This window comes from Lynx rufus, unplaced genomic scaffold (assembly GCF_022079265.1).
Source record: "Lynx rufus isolate CCGP_SWC_20201006 ecotype Redwood Valley unplaced genomic scaffold, mLynRuf1.p SCAF_17, whole genome shotgun sequence".
Lineage (NCBI taxonomy): Eukaryota > Metazoa > Chordata > Mammalia > Carnivora > Felidae > Lynx > Lynx rufus.
Window position 1 is genome coordinate 3,152,215 of NW_025814831.1, and position 15,096 is coordinate 3,167,310.

Genomic DNA, 15,096 nt, shown 5'->3' on the forward strand with positions numbered 1-15,096 from the left:
CTGGTGGCCCGACCCAGGAGCTCAGTGAGGGCCGTGGGGCGGGGGCCAGCCACGTGGACCTGCGTCCCCAGCCTGCTGAGTCCGTCCCCTCCCCACCCCCCAGGGCCAGCTGGTGGCACTTGGGCCCAGAGCTCCTTAGCAGTCTCTCCGCGGAGGGAGGAAGTGGAGCCTGAAGGGCAACACAAAAGCCCTCGTCTTGTCCCAGACAAACAGAGGCCAGGCTGGACGCTGGGGACGGCCGCTGGGGGCCCGCGGCCCTGCCAGAAGCCCTGGCCAGGCTGGGCTGAAGGCGGGGCTGCCGAGCCCGAGGGCTGGGGAACAGAGCAGACGGCAGAGGACTGGGGTCCCACCAAAAGCTCGAAGACCTGCCCAGGACCCCTGAAATTCCCGCACCAAGATCGTGGGGGACCAGCCAGGAAGCAGGACCGGAGGAGGCAGAGGCCGGGAGGGGGTGGCAGGGAGGGCGTTGCAGGAACCGAGCCAGTGGGCCCGGGTCCCGGAGGGCGCCTGGGGCGGGCACAGGGCAGGCACTCTACCCCGAGGGCCCAGGCAGCCAGTGCACCTTCACGTCCTGGGGGGGGCACAGAGCTGGGGGATGGGGGGGCCTGGGCCTCCAGTCCCCACCTCTCCCTCAGCGACGGCCCGGCCCCGTTGCCTAGTGCCGGGAATGCCCATTGTGCCTGTAGCTTAGCAACAGGCCCCGGTCACCCCTGCCGCCCCCGCCCCACGGGCCGCCGCAGCCCGCATTCCTTGGCGGCCCGAGTCTCCGAGTCCGCAGGCCTCTTCTGTGTATCTAGCAGCTCAGAGCCCTGGCCCATGCACCTAGCATCCTGGGAGCCTAAGGCTGCTGGTGCGGGCAGCTGGGGTGCCACCGACCGCCATGTGCCAGCTACCTGCTCTGAGGGTGCCTCTGAAACCACGTTCACCCCTCACCTCAGTCGCTGGTTCAGTCCCATTTAGAGCCTCTTTCTCGAAAATGCTATGATGGTGTCCAAGAGCGGCTGCCTAGGGCCGGGCAGGGGAGACGGCGGGAAAGGGGATGGGGTCACACAGGACTCCTGGATCGGGACAGTTACACAGGCGCCATCCATCACATGTCAATCACGCGGCAATGAAATGGGTTTCTGGGCTATTTTCTGGGGGAGAAGGTCAGTGGGGCGGGGGCAGGGCTGAGGGAGGGTGTGGAAGGAGGAAACAGGGTGGTCTTCTGGAGTTGGGAGCTGTGGGACACAGCCTTCTCCAGGGCAGGAAGCAAGGGCCCTCCCTCCCTCTGTGCTGGGGCCGCTCGCAAGGCCCACCCTCCACCACATGGGTCTGTGGCCTCGGATCCACGGGAGGAGCAGAGAGTGGATGGCTCACTGTGGCCCGGCCAGGGACGGGCCACCTGCCTCTCCCACCTGCCCCGCAGCGTGTGACCCACTGCCCCCTGCCGCAATGCCGGAAAACCCTAGAGAAACACCAGGGCCCTGCCTTCAGAGGAGGCCGAGGGAAGTAAGTCGGGGGCACCTGCAAAGACAGGAACTTCTTCCCGCTGCCTGGAGAGTCTAGAGCAAAGAAATGATTGAAACGGCCTGGGGCACCTTTTTCCTTTTAAAAAATGTATTATGGGAAATGTCAAGGGCACCTGGGTGGCTCAGTCGGTTGAGCATCTGACTCTTGATTTCGGCTCAGGTCACGATCCCAGGGTTGGTGAGATCAAGCTCTGCATCGGGCTCTGGGCTGAAAGCATGGAGCCTGCTCGGGATTCTCTCTCTCTCTCTCTCTCTCTCTCAATAAACAAACAAACAAATAAACTTAAAAAAAAAAAAGAGGGGCACCTGGGTGGCTCAGTCTGTTAAGCATCCAACTTCAGCTCAGGTCATGATCTCACAGTCTGTGGGTTCGAGCCCCGCGTCGGGCTCTGTGCTGACAGCTGGGGGCCTGGAGCCTGCTTTGGGTTCTGTGTCTCCTTCTCTCTCTGTTCCTCCCCTGCTCACGCTCTGTCTCTCTCTCAAAAATAAATATAAGAAAATGCAAAGCCTTGGGGCGCCTGGGTGGCGCAGTCGGTTGAGCGTCCGACTTCAGCTCAGGTCACGATCTCACAGACCGTGAGTTCGAGCCCCGCATCGGGCTCTGGGCTGATGGCTCAGAGCCTGGAGCCTGTTTCCGATTCTGTGTCTCCCTCTCTCTCTGCCCCTCCCCCGTTCATGCTCTGTCTCTCTGTCTCAAAAATAAATAAGCATTAAAAAATATTTTTAGGGGCGCCTGGGTGGCGCAGTCGGTTAAGCGTCCAACTTCGGCCAGGTCACGATCTCGCGGTCCGTGAGTTCGAGCCCCGCATCGGGCTCTGGGCTGATGGCTCAGAGCCTGGAGCCTGCTTCCGATTCTGTCTCCCTCTCTCTCTGCCCCTCCCCCGTTCATGCTCTGTCTCTCTCTGTCCCCCCAAAAATAAATAAACGTTGAAAAAAAAATAAAAAAATAAATAAAAAAATAAAAATAAAAAAAAAGAAAAGAAAATGCAAAGCCTTCCACGTCCAAGGAGTATGGGGCTTCCTCTCTCCCAGCCTCCACTCCGTTGGCCCAGGGCCACCTCCCGGTACCATTAGCACACCTACAAAAGGTGTCATTCCTTAAACCCACGAAATAAGCGCTCAGGCTTCGGTTTCCCAAATGTCTCATTTTGTAAAATAAAACCTCTGGTTCGTTCACGTCAGGACTCGAAGGGGTCCGCGTGCGCTGCCTCTCCCAGCTCGCCGGCGAGATGAGCCTCCAGAGACACAGCGATCTCAGGAGAAGGGTTTGGGGACGACACACGAGAGTTCCGAGCAGGAGCAGGCTGAGGCAAAACGAAGCTCTGACTGACACCGGCGCGGCCTGGAGGAGTGAATCCGTGGTGCTGGAAGCTTCCACGGACTTGACCTTGCTGCTCAAGTAATCGGGATGCGTTTGCGCGTTTTAAGAAACAAAAGAAGGAAGAAAGTTCGAGAGTTGCCGGTGTCTCTGCAGTGATCACTGAGCCCCGTGCCCCCGGCTTCCGAATGCCAATGCCACAGGCCTGGGGTGGGGCCAGGGAAGAGCATTTCCACGGAGCCCCCAGGCGACGCTGATACGGCTGGTCCAAGGGCCGGCCTCAGCTCCGGGGAGATTTCCTGGACACACCCTCGGCCCAAACTCAGGAATGTTTTGCCACGGGAACTGCCTTGTGGGTTTGGAAAGACGGCCTGGCCAGCAGAGAGGACCGAGGCCTGGCCGTGGAAGGTCACTTCTGCCTTCTGGGGGGAGGGCAGCTTGGCAGAACTCACTCTGGGCGGACACATCCTGATTTTGCTACAGAGACAGGAAGTCAGGAGGGGGTGCCGACCTTTGGGTCCTGGCAAAGTAAAGGCCACTCAAGCATCTCACTAAATGTCTGGAGTTCAGACAACCCCGTCCACCTCCTGTCCCAGGACACAGTGATTTCTGTCTCTCACTGGGGTGCCAGACCTAGGGTCCACGCTTGGCTGTGGGGACAGGCTGGGAGGGACTTGAGGGCTGAGACTCAGAGGGTCCCCCTGTGCCAAGTGCTTGGTGACTGGCGCACGCACGGAGCATTTGTGGGCACGTGGGGAGGACTTGAGGACATTAGGGGCAAAAGGGCTGTGTACTATTATGGGCTCAAGTTGGGGGGTAAGGGGCTGCTGCAGAGAGGCCTGAGGGCTTGGAGAGACACGAGCCCCAGGATCCCCCCACTGCTGCCTCTATCCTCCACGGAAGGAAAGAGGGCCCCAGAGAGAGAAAGAGGGAGACTCGGGAGGCAAAGGGCCAGAGCGCAGGCAGGAGGGCATGGCTGGTGGCTGGCGGCTGAGAGGTGGGGACGGCGCAGGTCAGGGGAGGGGTGGAGGTGGCCCGTCTGGCGGAGGGGGGGAAGGGGGGGGAGAGTGGAGGGATGTAGGGTCAACTCGTTACCAGACCCTCCTCCCCTCCTGGCCCCTCTGCTTCTTCTAAAAATGTGCCCACACCCGGCCGACCCCCTTTGAAGGGACAGATGTCAGGGAGAAAGCTGATTACTGTCAAAGGCTGGAGGCTGCGACCGGAGCTCTCGGTGAGCATGACCCAATTCTGAGCTATTCTCAGCCTGGTGGGAGCCGAGCTATTCCCTCCCGCCGACGCCGACGCCGCTCCCGAGGCAGCCTGACTTTGAAATGCCCTCCTCCCTCCGAGGGGCAGGGGCGAGGCGGGGAGGGCAGGCGAGGCCGGCAGAGACCCGCGGTCCCACGCCCTGCCCTGCCCCCCACCCCGCCCCTGCCACGCAGTCCCGCCACCCGAACCGCAGGGCCCCCCTGTCCGCCCGACCCGAGGGCAGGCCGTGTGATGCAGGGCTCGGAAAGGGCCCGCCCGCCCCCCTCCCTGCACGCAGGCCAGGCCGCAGCCCCAGAGGGAGCAGAGAAGCGAGAAGCGGGGGGCCGGGCTGAGTTGACATCAGCTGGCCCTGCACGTGAACAGGCCTGGCTGAGGTCGGCCAACAGCAGCCACACCGCAGATCTGAGGGCGAAAGGGACTGCTGCTGGCAGCCTCTGCGGCCACGGGGGGATAGGTATTTGTTATGTAGCACGCCTGCGTGACAGCTGATTGACCATGCACGTACCTCAAAGGCCGTGAGGTCACCCAAAGTGCTCCTTCCCCCCACCCCCACCCCGCTGGCCTGATGTTCCTGCGGTTCTCAGTTTTATTACACAACCGTGAGCACAGCGGGCGGATGAGCTGGGTTTTCCAGAGAAGTCTCAGTGTCAAATCTTCTCTCCCATTATCCTGAGAGACTAGCCAAGTGCCCCTGAAGCAAAAAGCTATTCGAGGACCTCAAACACCAAAGAACATTCTCAGACCCAGAGTGGCCCCAAGATTCCGGCATTGGAATCTGAGACGGAGACTGACGGCTTCCCGGAGGCGGTGGCAGCAGTGGCTCTCACCAGCGATGACAATCACAGATGTTCTGGGTGCCCGGAGGGCTCAGCCAGAAGAGTGTGCGACTCTCGATCTTGGGGTCAGGAGTTTGAGCCCCACAATGGGCGTAGAGATTATTTCACAAACACCCCTCTAACTTACAACAATCCAAAACGTCGTACGAGCACCAACTGGGCAAACGCCAACTGGATACTTCAATCCCATGGCAGCTCCTCCCCACTCCCACCCCCAGGCAGGCACTGTGTGTGTCCTCCTCTTTGCCAGGAGGGAAGGGACTGTCACCACGGCGCCCAGAGGGAGGATGTGAAGCAGGTGGGCCCAGAGCCCGAGCCCCCCAGTGCAGGGCCCAGTGGAGTCTGGCCTCCCTAAGAATCAAGTCCAAATATCCTTGTCTGTCGGCGACTGCAGGGGGCCACCTCCTGGCACGGCCTTCCTGATGGTCCCAACCCTCCGTCCCCCCTACACACCACGGGTTGAACCCCCTTCCCTTGCTTTGCTGCCACTTTGTGGCTCTCACCTGCACCGTTGGTGCCTGGTGCCCGGGAGCCCCGCAGGGGCAGGCGGGGCTGCCCGAACGTCTGGTTCCCGGCGCCGGGAGGGCGTGACCCGTAGCAGGGGCTTGGTCTGCACTTGCCGGACTGGCGGACACACCCGCGAGGCTGGCCAAGAGGGCAGAGTTCTGAGGACTGGGCAACATTAGCCTCCACCTGCACATCCCTCCTGGGGCATCAGGGGCCAAGACCCCCAGCAGGGAGGCCCCTGGGGACCCTCCCACCTGAGGCCCCACCAGGAGGCAGGGACACCCCCAGCCTGGCCTGTGAGCCCAACAGCCTCTGGGTCGAGTGGGACACTGTGTCTGGGCGGCCAGCCTGTGCGCACAGCAGCCTTGCAAACGGGGCAGGCGGCTACCAGTCTCAGAGGTGGGGACACTGCCCTCTACAACTCATCAAGCTGCCCTCTCCCAGGCCTGCCCGTGGGATTCCTGTCTGAGGCCTGTACACTCCCACCTGGAAGGACCCTTGCTCACCCTCCTCCAGTTTCCACCAGCCCTTCCACACCTCGCACAGCGGTCCCCTGTTCTGAGGAGCCTTCCAGGATTCCAGTGGAAATTGCTCTCCCCTTTGGCCTCTGTGGTGACAATCCAAGGGACCACACAGGGCAGGAGAGCGTCTAGGAGTCCCCGGTCAGCATGCAGAAGCTTGGCGGCCTGGGCCCCAGAGAGTCTCATTTCCTCTGGGCCTCAGCTTCTCCGCCTAGGCAGTGAGCTAGAGCCGGGTAGAAAGAGCATCATCTCTCCGGCCTGGGGTCCCACACAGCCTGTCTGCCTGCCTTCAGCAACAGGTTGGAGAAGAGGGGGGGCCTGTGTCCCTAGAAGACAGACCAGGTAACGGAGGCAGACAAGGCTGGGGTGGGGGGGGGAGGTGGCGTGAGGGGGGCAGGTGTGGGGCAGTCCACCTGCTGTCCTATCCTCATGGAGCAAACAACCCTTCCTCATCACTTTGCTAGACAGGGTGTGGCCCCCAGCAGCCTGGCATCCATTATGCCACCTGCCGCCCATCCAAAATCCCACCCTGGGCCCCCAACCCACCCCAGCCCAGGGGCTTCTGGTGGAGGGGGTGAGCCCCTCAGAGGCAGGCGAGGGTGAAGCATCGCGAGGGCAGGGGCAAAACACACCAGGGCTGAAGAGGGCAAGGCCCAGGGGGCTTCCTGGGGGAAGGGTGCGATCTTGGGACTGTGACCCTCGGAGCAAGTGAGCCAGGGTCTCTAGGTGTTGGAGGGCTCGGATGCCCGAGGGGGGCAGCAGGGGAGGCAGTCAGACGTGTGACATCTTCGCATCTTGGGTGGCGGCAGGGCGGGTATAGGAATTTCCAGGAAAAACTGAGGGTCAGAGTGAGTGTCTGGGGCTGGGCAGGGGACGTCCCCGTGAATCCTCGCCCCGTGACCAGCCCCGTGCTGCTGACTCGCAGAGGCGGCTGTCACCAACCTGCTGACCGGCCACTCATCACGGGCCCTGGCCCTGCCTCTGGACACTGGGCTCCCCTTCTGCAGAACCGGGGCACCACTTGGCTTTGGCTCCTTTGCCAGGAGACACTCCCCGGGATGCTCCTGCCTGAGGCCGGGGCTGGGCGGCACTGAGACACATTTTGAGTGCGGTCTGTAAGAGTGCAGAGGAGTTCACCGGGGGCTCAGGGCCACACGGGGCTCCAGACTGAGGCTGAATTGGGCCCAGAGGGCTGCCTGGGGCAAGGCTGACGCCTGGAGGCCCGGTGGGGTCACGGGGGCTCACATGGGGCTTGGCGGCACAGATGAGGGGCCAGAGGGCCACCCAGACTTGAGAGCTGCCCTGTGCCTGGTGTGCCCGTGGGGAGGGGTGCAGGTCTCCTGACCCCAGTCCATCCCCAGGCCCCGTGACAAACCAGGGCCGTGGTCTAGCTCGCCATCCTCAGCCCCATCTGGGAAGTGGAGCTCGCCGAGGCGGGCCATGCCCTGCGCCAGACCTCCTGCAGGCCTCTCTCTCAAAGGCCAGGGGAAGGCACAGGTCCTCCTCTGTCCCCGAAGCTAAGCATCCGCTCGGAGGTCGGGCCAGGTCCCGGGAGGCAGGAGAAGGCTGGGACAGTGGTCCCAGGGCCCCAGGGAAATCTGGTGGGGCTCAGGTCCTGCCAGGAGGTTGGGAGGAAGAGGGAGCCCCGCCCTGTGACGCTTCCCCCAGGAGACCAGCCCCCCAGTAGGCCCCCCTCTTTGGCATCTTCCCACGGACTCAGGCCTGGAGGGTCTTTCTTGAGCTCTAGACCCTTCAGAAAGCCTAAGAGACAGACCGTGCTGTGAATGGAGGGTCCAGTGCTCTGGGACGGAAGGATGGAAGGACGGACGGACGGACACACACACACACACACACACACACACACACACACACACACAGGCAGACCCTCTCCCCCCTCCCCCACTAGGACAAGTGGCCCTTTCTGCAGCTGAGTGGGGGTGGCCACACACTCGCCCCTTTGTCCATCATGTCCCAGGCTGTTGTCCTGGAGTCCAGAGCCCCTGTCCAGACGCCCCGCCCTGGGGCAGGGAGAGGAAGGAGCAGACCCAGGGCTGTGTGTGGGGAGGCCCAGCCCGGAGGCTGGTGTCGGGAATGAGGGTCTGACTCGAGCGGCACCAAACAGACCAGGTGCACGGCAGGGGCAACGGTGTTTATTTCTCCGCCAGGCATGGTCAGGGGCCGGCCCCCTGCCCCCTGCCAGCACAGCACCCTGGGGCTCTCGTCCAACATGGGAGAACTGAGGCTCCTGATGACAGCTGAGGCCGAGGGCAGACACTCGGGCCCTTCACGCAGCAGTGGCAGGCACGGATGCCAGAGAGCGGGGCAGGCCTGCCCTGGAGGGGTGCCCTCCCCCCCTGGATGCGCCCCCGTGTCCCCAGGGCTCCCGTGAGGGTGGGGCACCCAAGTAGCTCCGGGGTTGGACAGCTGGGGTTCAAACAGCTGAGAGGGACCGCCAGCCGGATCACTTGAAGCACTTCTCCGCCCTCCTCAGGCTCCCGGCTAAGCGATGCCGCGGTCTCGCTTCTTGACGCGCCAGGGGCTCTGGCGGGACCGCGGCCACAGGAGGCACTTCGGCAGGGGGGCAGGGCTCCCCTCCCCCGTCTCTCCAACAGGAGGGGCCGCAGGACACTGCCGCTTGGCCTGTATAGCGCCAGGCAGGCTGGGCCAGGCTCGAGGCCACACGGCAAGACCACCTCTCCCTGGCCTCCGGGCCGGCCTGGCACAGGCAGCTCTGGTGGGGCGGGGGGAGGGAGGTGCCCAGGGCAGCGCCAGGCCTTGCCCCAGGAAGAGGACGAGCCAGGCCGCACACCAAGTGGGGCAGCAAGCCCCTGGTCCTTCTCCTCGGAGTCCTTGCTCCCCCCTCCCTGCCAGCTTGGGGCCACCTGGGAAGGGGCACCCCTTGGCCTCAACACCCAGAAGAGCTTGCGACGGTGGAGATTTTCTGTGGCAAAAAGAACAGCAGCAGCTCGGGGAAGCAGAGCCCAGCAGTGACTGGGGCAGGAGGCCTTCCTGGAGCCGCCCCCTGGGGCCCCCCAGCCCTGCCCGCCCCCCCCCCCCCCGCCTTTCTAAACACAGGCCCGGCCCGGCGGTCGCCCGCTGACCGTATAAGGCGGCCTCTGGCTGAGCCACACCTCCCTGCCTGGGCTCCGGGGAGGCCCGCTAGCTAGCCGGGGGTCTTGGTGGCAAAGGTCAGGTAGCCGGTGTGGCCCACGGCCTCCTTCATGGGTGTGCCACTGCGGAAGGGGCTGGCGTCGGGGCCGGCTTCGGGGCCCGGACCGGCCCCCAGGTCGGGCGCGGGCAGGCTGACGGTGCGCACGTTGTACACCCGGGGCAGCACCTCCAAGGTGCTCAGCTCTGAGAAGCCGCGGGCCGCCAGCGCCTGGCACGTGCGCTGCACCTGCTCGATGCACGGCGAGAAGGAGCAGAAGCGCCCACCTGCGGGGAGCCAGACGCGCAGTCAGGGGAGCCGGGCGGGGGCGGGGGGCGGGGTGGGGGCTCAGGAGCCAGCAGCCTGAGGGCTGCGGACTGCGGGCCGGGCGTGTGGGTGCAGAGCCCGGGGCCCGAGGCCGGCCGAGTCCTCCGCCACGCAGAGCCTGGCAGCAGGGTGGAGGAGGGGCAGAGGCCGGCGGGGCAGGGGCTCTCCGGGAGCCGCGTGGAAGGGGCCACTTAGACCAAGCCCACGGCCCTTATTTCTTTGGCCTTTGGCAGGCGCTTCTACAGGGAAAGCCGAGGGTCGGGGCCAGGAGGAACAACGGGCTCAGGGGTCAGGGGTCAGGGGTCAGGGCAGAGCCCTGTCCCAGCTGCAGGAGCGCGTGCCCAGAAGAGCACTCACCACACGGCACGGTGGCAGTGGGGGACGGGGCTCACCGGCGGGCGGAGGCTGTCGCTGTCACAGGAAATTAGAGGCTGTCACCCGCTCTGGGGAACAGGAGGCGCCGACGGCCAAGGATGACAGGGTGCAGGCGGGAGCTGACAGCCCCTTCCTGCCACCTCCCACCAGGGCCCACCTGCAGTGTCCCTCGGCCTGGCCCGCATCCAGCCCACATCCCCATCCCAGCAAGGAGGGTGTGGGGAATGCGAGGTGGGGGAAGGGATGTGGCCGGGCAAGTCCTGGAATGTCCCTGAGGCCTGGTCACCTCAGCCACACCTGGGGACACACCCAGGGACCGCCAGATGGATCTTCGGGAAGGGGTGAGTTTGGAGGAAGCACGAGCAGTTTGATGGCAACCTAGAGGGCACAGTGTCATCCCCAAGAAGGCACCTGGCCCCTGAGCGTACTGCTGGGGAGACAGGACCCTCTGGACGAGGGCTAGAGCTTTCCGGCCGGCCCGAGTCCCAGGGAGCCTGGGGACTGCACTTCGCTGGGGTCGGGCTCACAGAGCAGGCAGGTATCGGAAAATACAAGGCCTATGAGCAAGAGACACAGAGAGAGCCCAAGGGAGGGGCTTGGAGGGGTACAGGGGGTGGGGTCCACGGATGGTGCAGCTCCCCCCGGCCAAGCACCAGGAGGGAGCCCCAACGACAGGAGGAAGGCTCGGGAGGCTGACCACGTGGACCTGGCATCATCTGGGGGCAAAGCTAGAAGGGGTGGAGGGGCGGGAAGCTGGGCTCAGCTCCTCCCGAGCCCCAGGCCACCTTGGCAGAGAGCAGGGACACGGCAGGGGACCCACTGGGACCCACTGCTGCTGCCTTGCTGCTTGAGGCGCGCCTTGGCACCTGTCTTTGGCGGGGGGGGGGGGTGGGTGGGCAGCCCTCCCCCTGGGGGTGCCTGGGCTGGCTCTCCACCCTCCTCCCCACCCTCTGTCCTGCTCTGCTCCGCAGGGAGGAGGGAAGGGGCCCTGGCTGCCTGGGCTAGCTCCTTCCCCACAAAAGGGAAAAACCCAGGGCCTCACCAGCGCCTCCCTGGCTCGGAGCCAATGTTCCCGCCTCCTTCCCGCCGCCTCCACATCTCGTATCTTCCCTAAAAGGGGCTACTCTGCTGGCTTGTGGCTGGTGGGGGGAGGGGAGACTCTTCGGGCAAGAGCTGGGGCCAGAGTCTGGAGTGCCCTGAGGTGCCTTAGGGGTGGCACCTCTAAGGTGGGGCTGCCACAGTCCCCAGGGAACTCAGACGCCTCCCAGCTCCAGGGGGTGGGGGGTGGGGGGGAGCGGGGCAAGGCCAAAGAACACAGGCTCAGCCGGAGCCCCGTTCTCCCCAGTTCCTATTCCTCTCCACCTCCCCAGAGCCTTCAGCCAGCCTGACCCACCCCGACTTCAGGTCAAAAGGGGCCCTGGCCTGGCCACACTACGTGGCCTGTTGGCTTCTGACCTCTCTGGGCTTCAGACGACCCACACCCAAGGCCAGGCCCACACCAGAACCCCCAACGTACCTTCAACCTTGAGGGCGTCCCAGGCGTGGCCCACAGCCTCCCAAGGAGACGGGATGTCCAGGAAAACAGCATCGGCCACGTGGCTCACACCAAAGCCGCTGCGGCATACGTCCTGGTTGCGCACCGTCACCCAGCGGCCCACTCGGTGCTCCTGGAACTCCTCCCGGGCCTTCTCTGCCCGCTGCTGGTGAAACTCCACCGAGTGCAGGTGGCCCGTGGGCGCGATGGTGCGGATGAGCGCGTGGGACACGGAGCCGCTGCCAGTGCCTGGCAGGAAGGGACGGGTGTCAGGCAGGACTGCCGGGGACACTTAAGAATCAACCCCACCCTTACTCTGGAAAAACCCACACGGGGCCCATGGGTCAGACGATCCTGGTCGCTAGTGGGCACCACTCCGGAACTGCCCAGCAGGTCCGGGCTGCCCACGGTTTTGTCACCGAGTCTGCACTGGGGCTGGGTGGGGACGCGACCGGCTGGGTTTGCTTCCGGGGTCTGCAGTGGGTCCGGGCGGCAGAGCGGCCGCCCTGCCCGATCCCAGCACCAGCACCGGAGCAAACCTCGTCCCCGCCCCCCACCCGGTGGCTGGCCCCGAGTCCCCCAAGCTCGCTGCCCACTCAGAGGTCTGCCCACCTCCAGGCCACGTGCAGCGGGAGTGTGGTGTGCCTCCGCCCTCGCTTCTCCTGGTCTCACGGCACCAAGACACGGCAGCCGACTTGCCACAGGGCCGCACTCTTCCCCCACGTCGCAGTCCGCCAGTTCTCTTCCACCTGCCCTGGCCACTCCCCGGCTCCCGTCAGTGCTGCCCCTCCGCCTGACTTCTCACCTGGCTGTGCCCAGCTGGGGCTGCGTCCCCCCATGACCTCCCCCGCCCTGCGGTTTCGGGTGCCAGTCTTGATGCACGCTCCCCAGTGCCAGGTCCCTTCGCTGCAGACTCCTATTGTCCAGCACACACGCACGACCTCCCAACACCCGACAGCGCTCGGCGTTAACGAGGACAAAGCTGGATCCGCTCCAAGCCTGAACCCCTCCCATCGGCCCTTCCTGCCCAGTCAACGACACCCACAGCTCAACCAGACATCGCAGGGGTGCCCCAGACTCCCCTCTCCCACCCCACATTCGGTCCACAGGTAGCTCCTGCCTCCCCACCTCCCCCCTGCCCCCGTGCAGCCTGGGCCCTCCTCCTGGCTCTGTAACCACCACCAGACAGGCAATTCTGTTCCCCTCGGTGAGGCCCTGCTCTCGCCTCTCCACACGGGCACAGTCAGACCAGACCACCCTCCGAGCTGTGCCCGTTTCCTCCCGACCTCATTTCCTGCCCCTGCCACGCTGGCCTCCTTGCTGGGTCCTCACTCAGGGCCTCTGCACAGCTCACCCTTGGGGTGACACTCTCGCTTGCTTGGCTCTTGGTAGCGCCTCCTCCTTCTCGTTTCCAACTGAATGTCCCCATGCCAGAGGTCTTCCCGGACCGACCGAGGTGTAGGGACCTCTTGGAGCCACCCTCAAACACACAGTCCAGTTTTACTAGCCTCACAGCGATCACAGCACTGAAACAGTGACACTGGGCTTACTGTCCCCTCGGGGAAGGGGCAACCTGGCCTGTCTTGTTCACGGCTGTACCTGTAGTTCCTAGAGGGCAGCTGGCATATTAGAGCCCAGAAGCACACCCACTGCACAGAGAGCAGTAGGGGATGGAGCTGGCTCGAGGGCCTGCTGCCCATCTGCCACCGGCCCCCCAAGTCCCCAGTGGCTGAGCAACAGGCCTCTGCCTAGACCCCACTAACCCTCTGACCCACAGCCCAGGTTCTGCACCTGACTCTTCCCGTTTCAAAGTATCTGGCTGGCCAACACGGAGAAAGAGGCCTGAGAGGGACAAGATGGCCTCAAGTCCTCAGACCTGGAAGCAATGGTTCTGGGAACTCTTTGTGACCTTGGAGCCCAGCTGCACAGCCCATGAGGCACATGCTGGAAATATAGGTGCATCGGGCCTGGGCTGTTCCTAACCAGGCTGTATGCTTCAGTCTCCACCCCAGGTGGCCCCAGCACGTGTGTGTGTGTGTGTGTGTGTGTGTGTGTGTGTGTGTGTGTAAGGGCCAGAACGACCTCAGGCCCTGGGCTCAGTGACAGCAGTGCTGGCCAATGATGAGCTTGAGATAGAGACTCCCCACCTACAATGAGTACCTCAGAGCAGCCCTGGTCTCCCTCCAGGAAGGGGAAACTCTCGGCCCTGGGGCTGGGTGGTCGGGGACTGCTGGGCCAGCCACTCTCTGCCCTCCTGTCAGCACAGGGGTAGCGACTGGCAGTCAGCACCTAGGCCAGAGCCAAGTGGCACTCTGGCCCTGCCTCGCCAAGGCAGGCAGGACTCTCACTGAACACCAGCTCCTCTGGGGGAAATCCCTGGTCCAGTGCCATCAACTCTCATTTAGATTACAGCACCTGCCTCCTAACTAGTGCTCCTGCTTCTGCCCTCACTCCCTGCAGTCAGCCCCCCCAAAACATTGGTAAAAGAGAAGCTGAGCAACCACGCCTGTCTTCAGGAAGGGCAGGATGGAGGCTGTCTGGATGCTGGGTCAGACTTTCATCTTCAAGTCAATTTTTCAGAATCAGGATTGAGGTAGTCCAAAGAACTCACCGGATTCACAGACCACAGAGCCAGGCCGAAGCTCCAGCATCATAGTGAGCAGAGCAATGTCAGTGGAGTAGAGGATCTGGGTGCGGTGTGGCAGGTTCAGTGTCCAGAGCTCAGGCGTGGGGTGGAGCACATACACCCAGCCACCTCGACCACAGGTCACCTTGGAGCCGAAGGGGCGGCCGATGAGGTCTACTGAGTGCCGCAGGACGCCATGCCGGGTCTGGGTCTGTGCCCCCCGCTGCACACGCACTGCCACCATTGCACCATGACCCAGTGACAGGATGGCCGTGTCACCCTCTTTGATCAGCTCCTCATACGCCACGAAGCTCATGGTGTTGCTATCTGGCAGGTGCCTGAGACCTGGGAGAATGTGTGTGGGCATGAGCATGCAAAGGTGCCAAGAGGGTGCACCTGGGATCTGGGTGGAGGGCTGTGAGGCCCAGGTCCCAAGCGGTGAGGGTGGGGAGGCTGGCTCCGTCCCTGGCTCTGTCCAACAGGACGACCAACAGGCTGCACCCTGCACTGACGTGTTAAGCCCTTCTTGGTCTAGGTCATGAATTAGAAGTCATCAGCCCAAATCACAGATGGAGAAACTCAAGCGGGGCAATGGCAAAGGACGAGCCTACGATTTCCTACTAAGGATCAGACCCTCTCATCACCCTTCTCCGGGACACCGGCTCCCATTCTCCAGGTGTGAGAGGAGGGACCGGCCACCAGCGCGGCAGCAGTCAGTGGTCTGTGCTATCACCTGCAGGCCAGGCTTCATTCCACGGAACCCCCCTCACCCGTCTCCCCCAAAGCGGGCTTCCAGGCGGACGGGCGGCAAGGGGGGGATGCAGGAGAGGTAAGGGCCCCCCAGCAGAGGTTGGGGACGCGGCAGGCCGGGCCGGCACGGGGCGAAGGGGGGGGGGGGCCGCACCGAGTCTCACCCGCCAGGCTCGGCGGGCTCCCGCTGCCGGACGCTCCGCACGTGGCCGCGCGACGCTGCCTCCGCACTTCCGGCTCCGGCGCGGCGCCCGCGGATGGCGTCACGGCGCCCCGCCCCTCGCGCGCGGGATGCCGGGACCCGTGGGCAGCCCCTCCCGGCTGCGGAGCGCGCCTCCTGGGCGGCCTCTGCTCGCTACGACTTCGCTGTTTAT

The 15,096-nt window shown here is 64.1% G+C and overlaps 1 protein-coding gene across 5 annotated transcripts; it reads right to left on the reverse strand.

Annotated features, from left to right (window-relative positions):
• Positions 1-8,096: 8,096 nt before the first annotated feature.
• Positions 8,097-14,950, reverse strand: TRMT61A (tRNA methyltransferase 61A). 5 transcript variants are annotated; one of them, XM_047080015.1, is made up of 4 exons: positions 14,887-14,950; positions 13,958-14,317; positions 11,329-11,595; positions 8,097-9,397 (listed from the first exon to the last, which is right to left on the reverse strand). In XM_047080015.1, exons 2-4 carry the CDS (start codon positions 14,286-14,288, stop codon positions 9,126-9,128), a joined length of 870 nt encoding a protein of 289 aa, XP_046935971.1. In that variant the 5' UTR covers positions 14,289-14,317; positions 14,887-14,950; the 3' UTR covers positions 8,097-9,125. The 5 variants fall into 5 exon arrangements, 4 of the variants coding, with proteins under 4 accessions (XP_046935971.1, XP_046935970.1, XP_046935969.1 ...); XM_047080014.1 differs by having other exon boundaries at positions 14,877-14,945; XR_006962115.1 differs by lacking the exon at positions 14,887-14,950 and adding an exon at positions 9,830-10,369 and having other exon boundaries at positions 9,314-9,397; positions 13,958-14,868.
• Between the last annotated feature and the right edge of the window lie 146 nt (positions 14,951-15,096).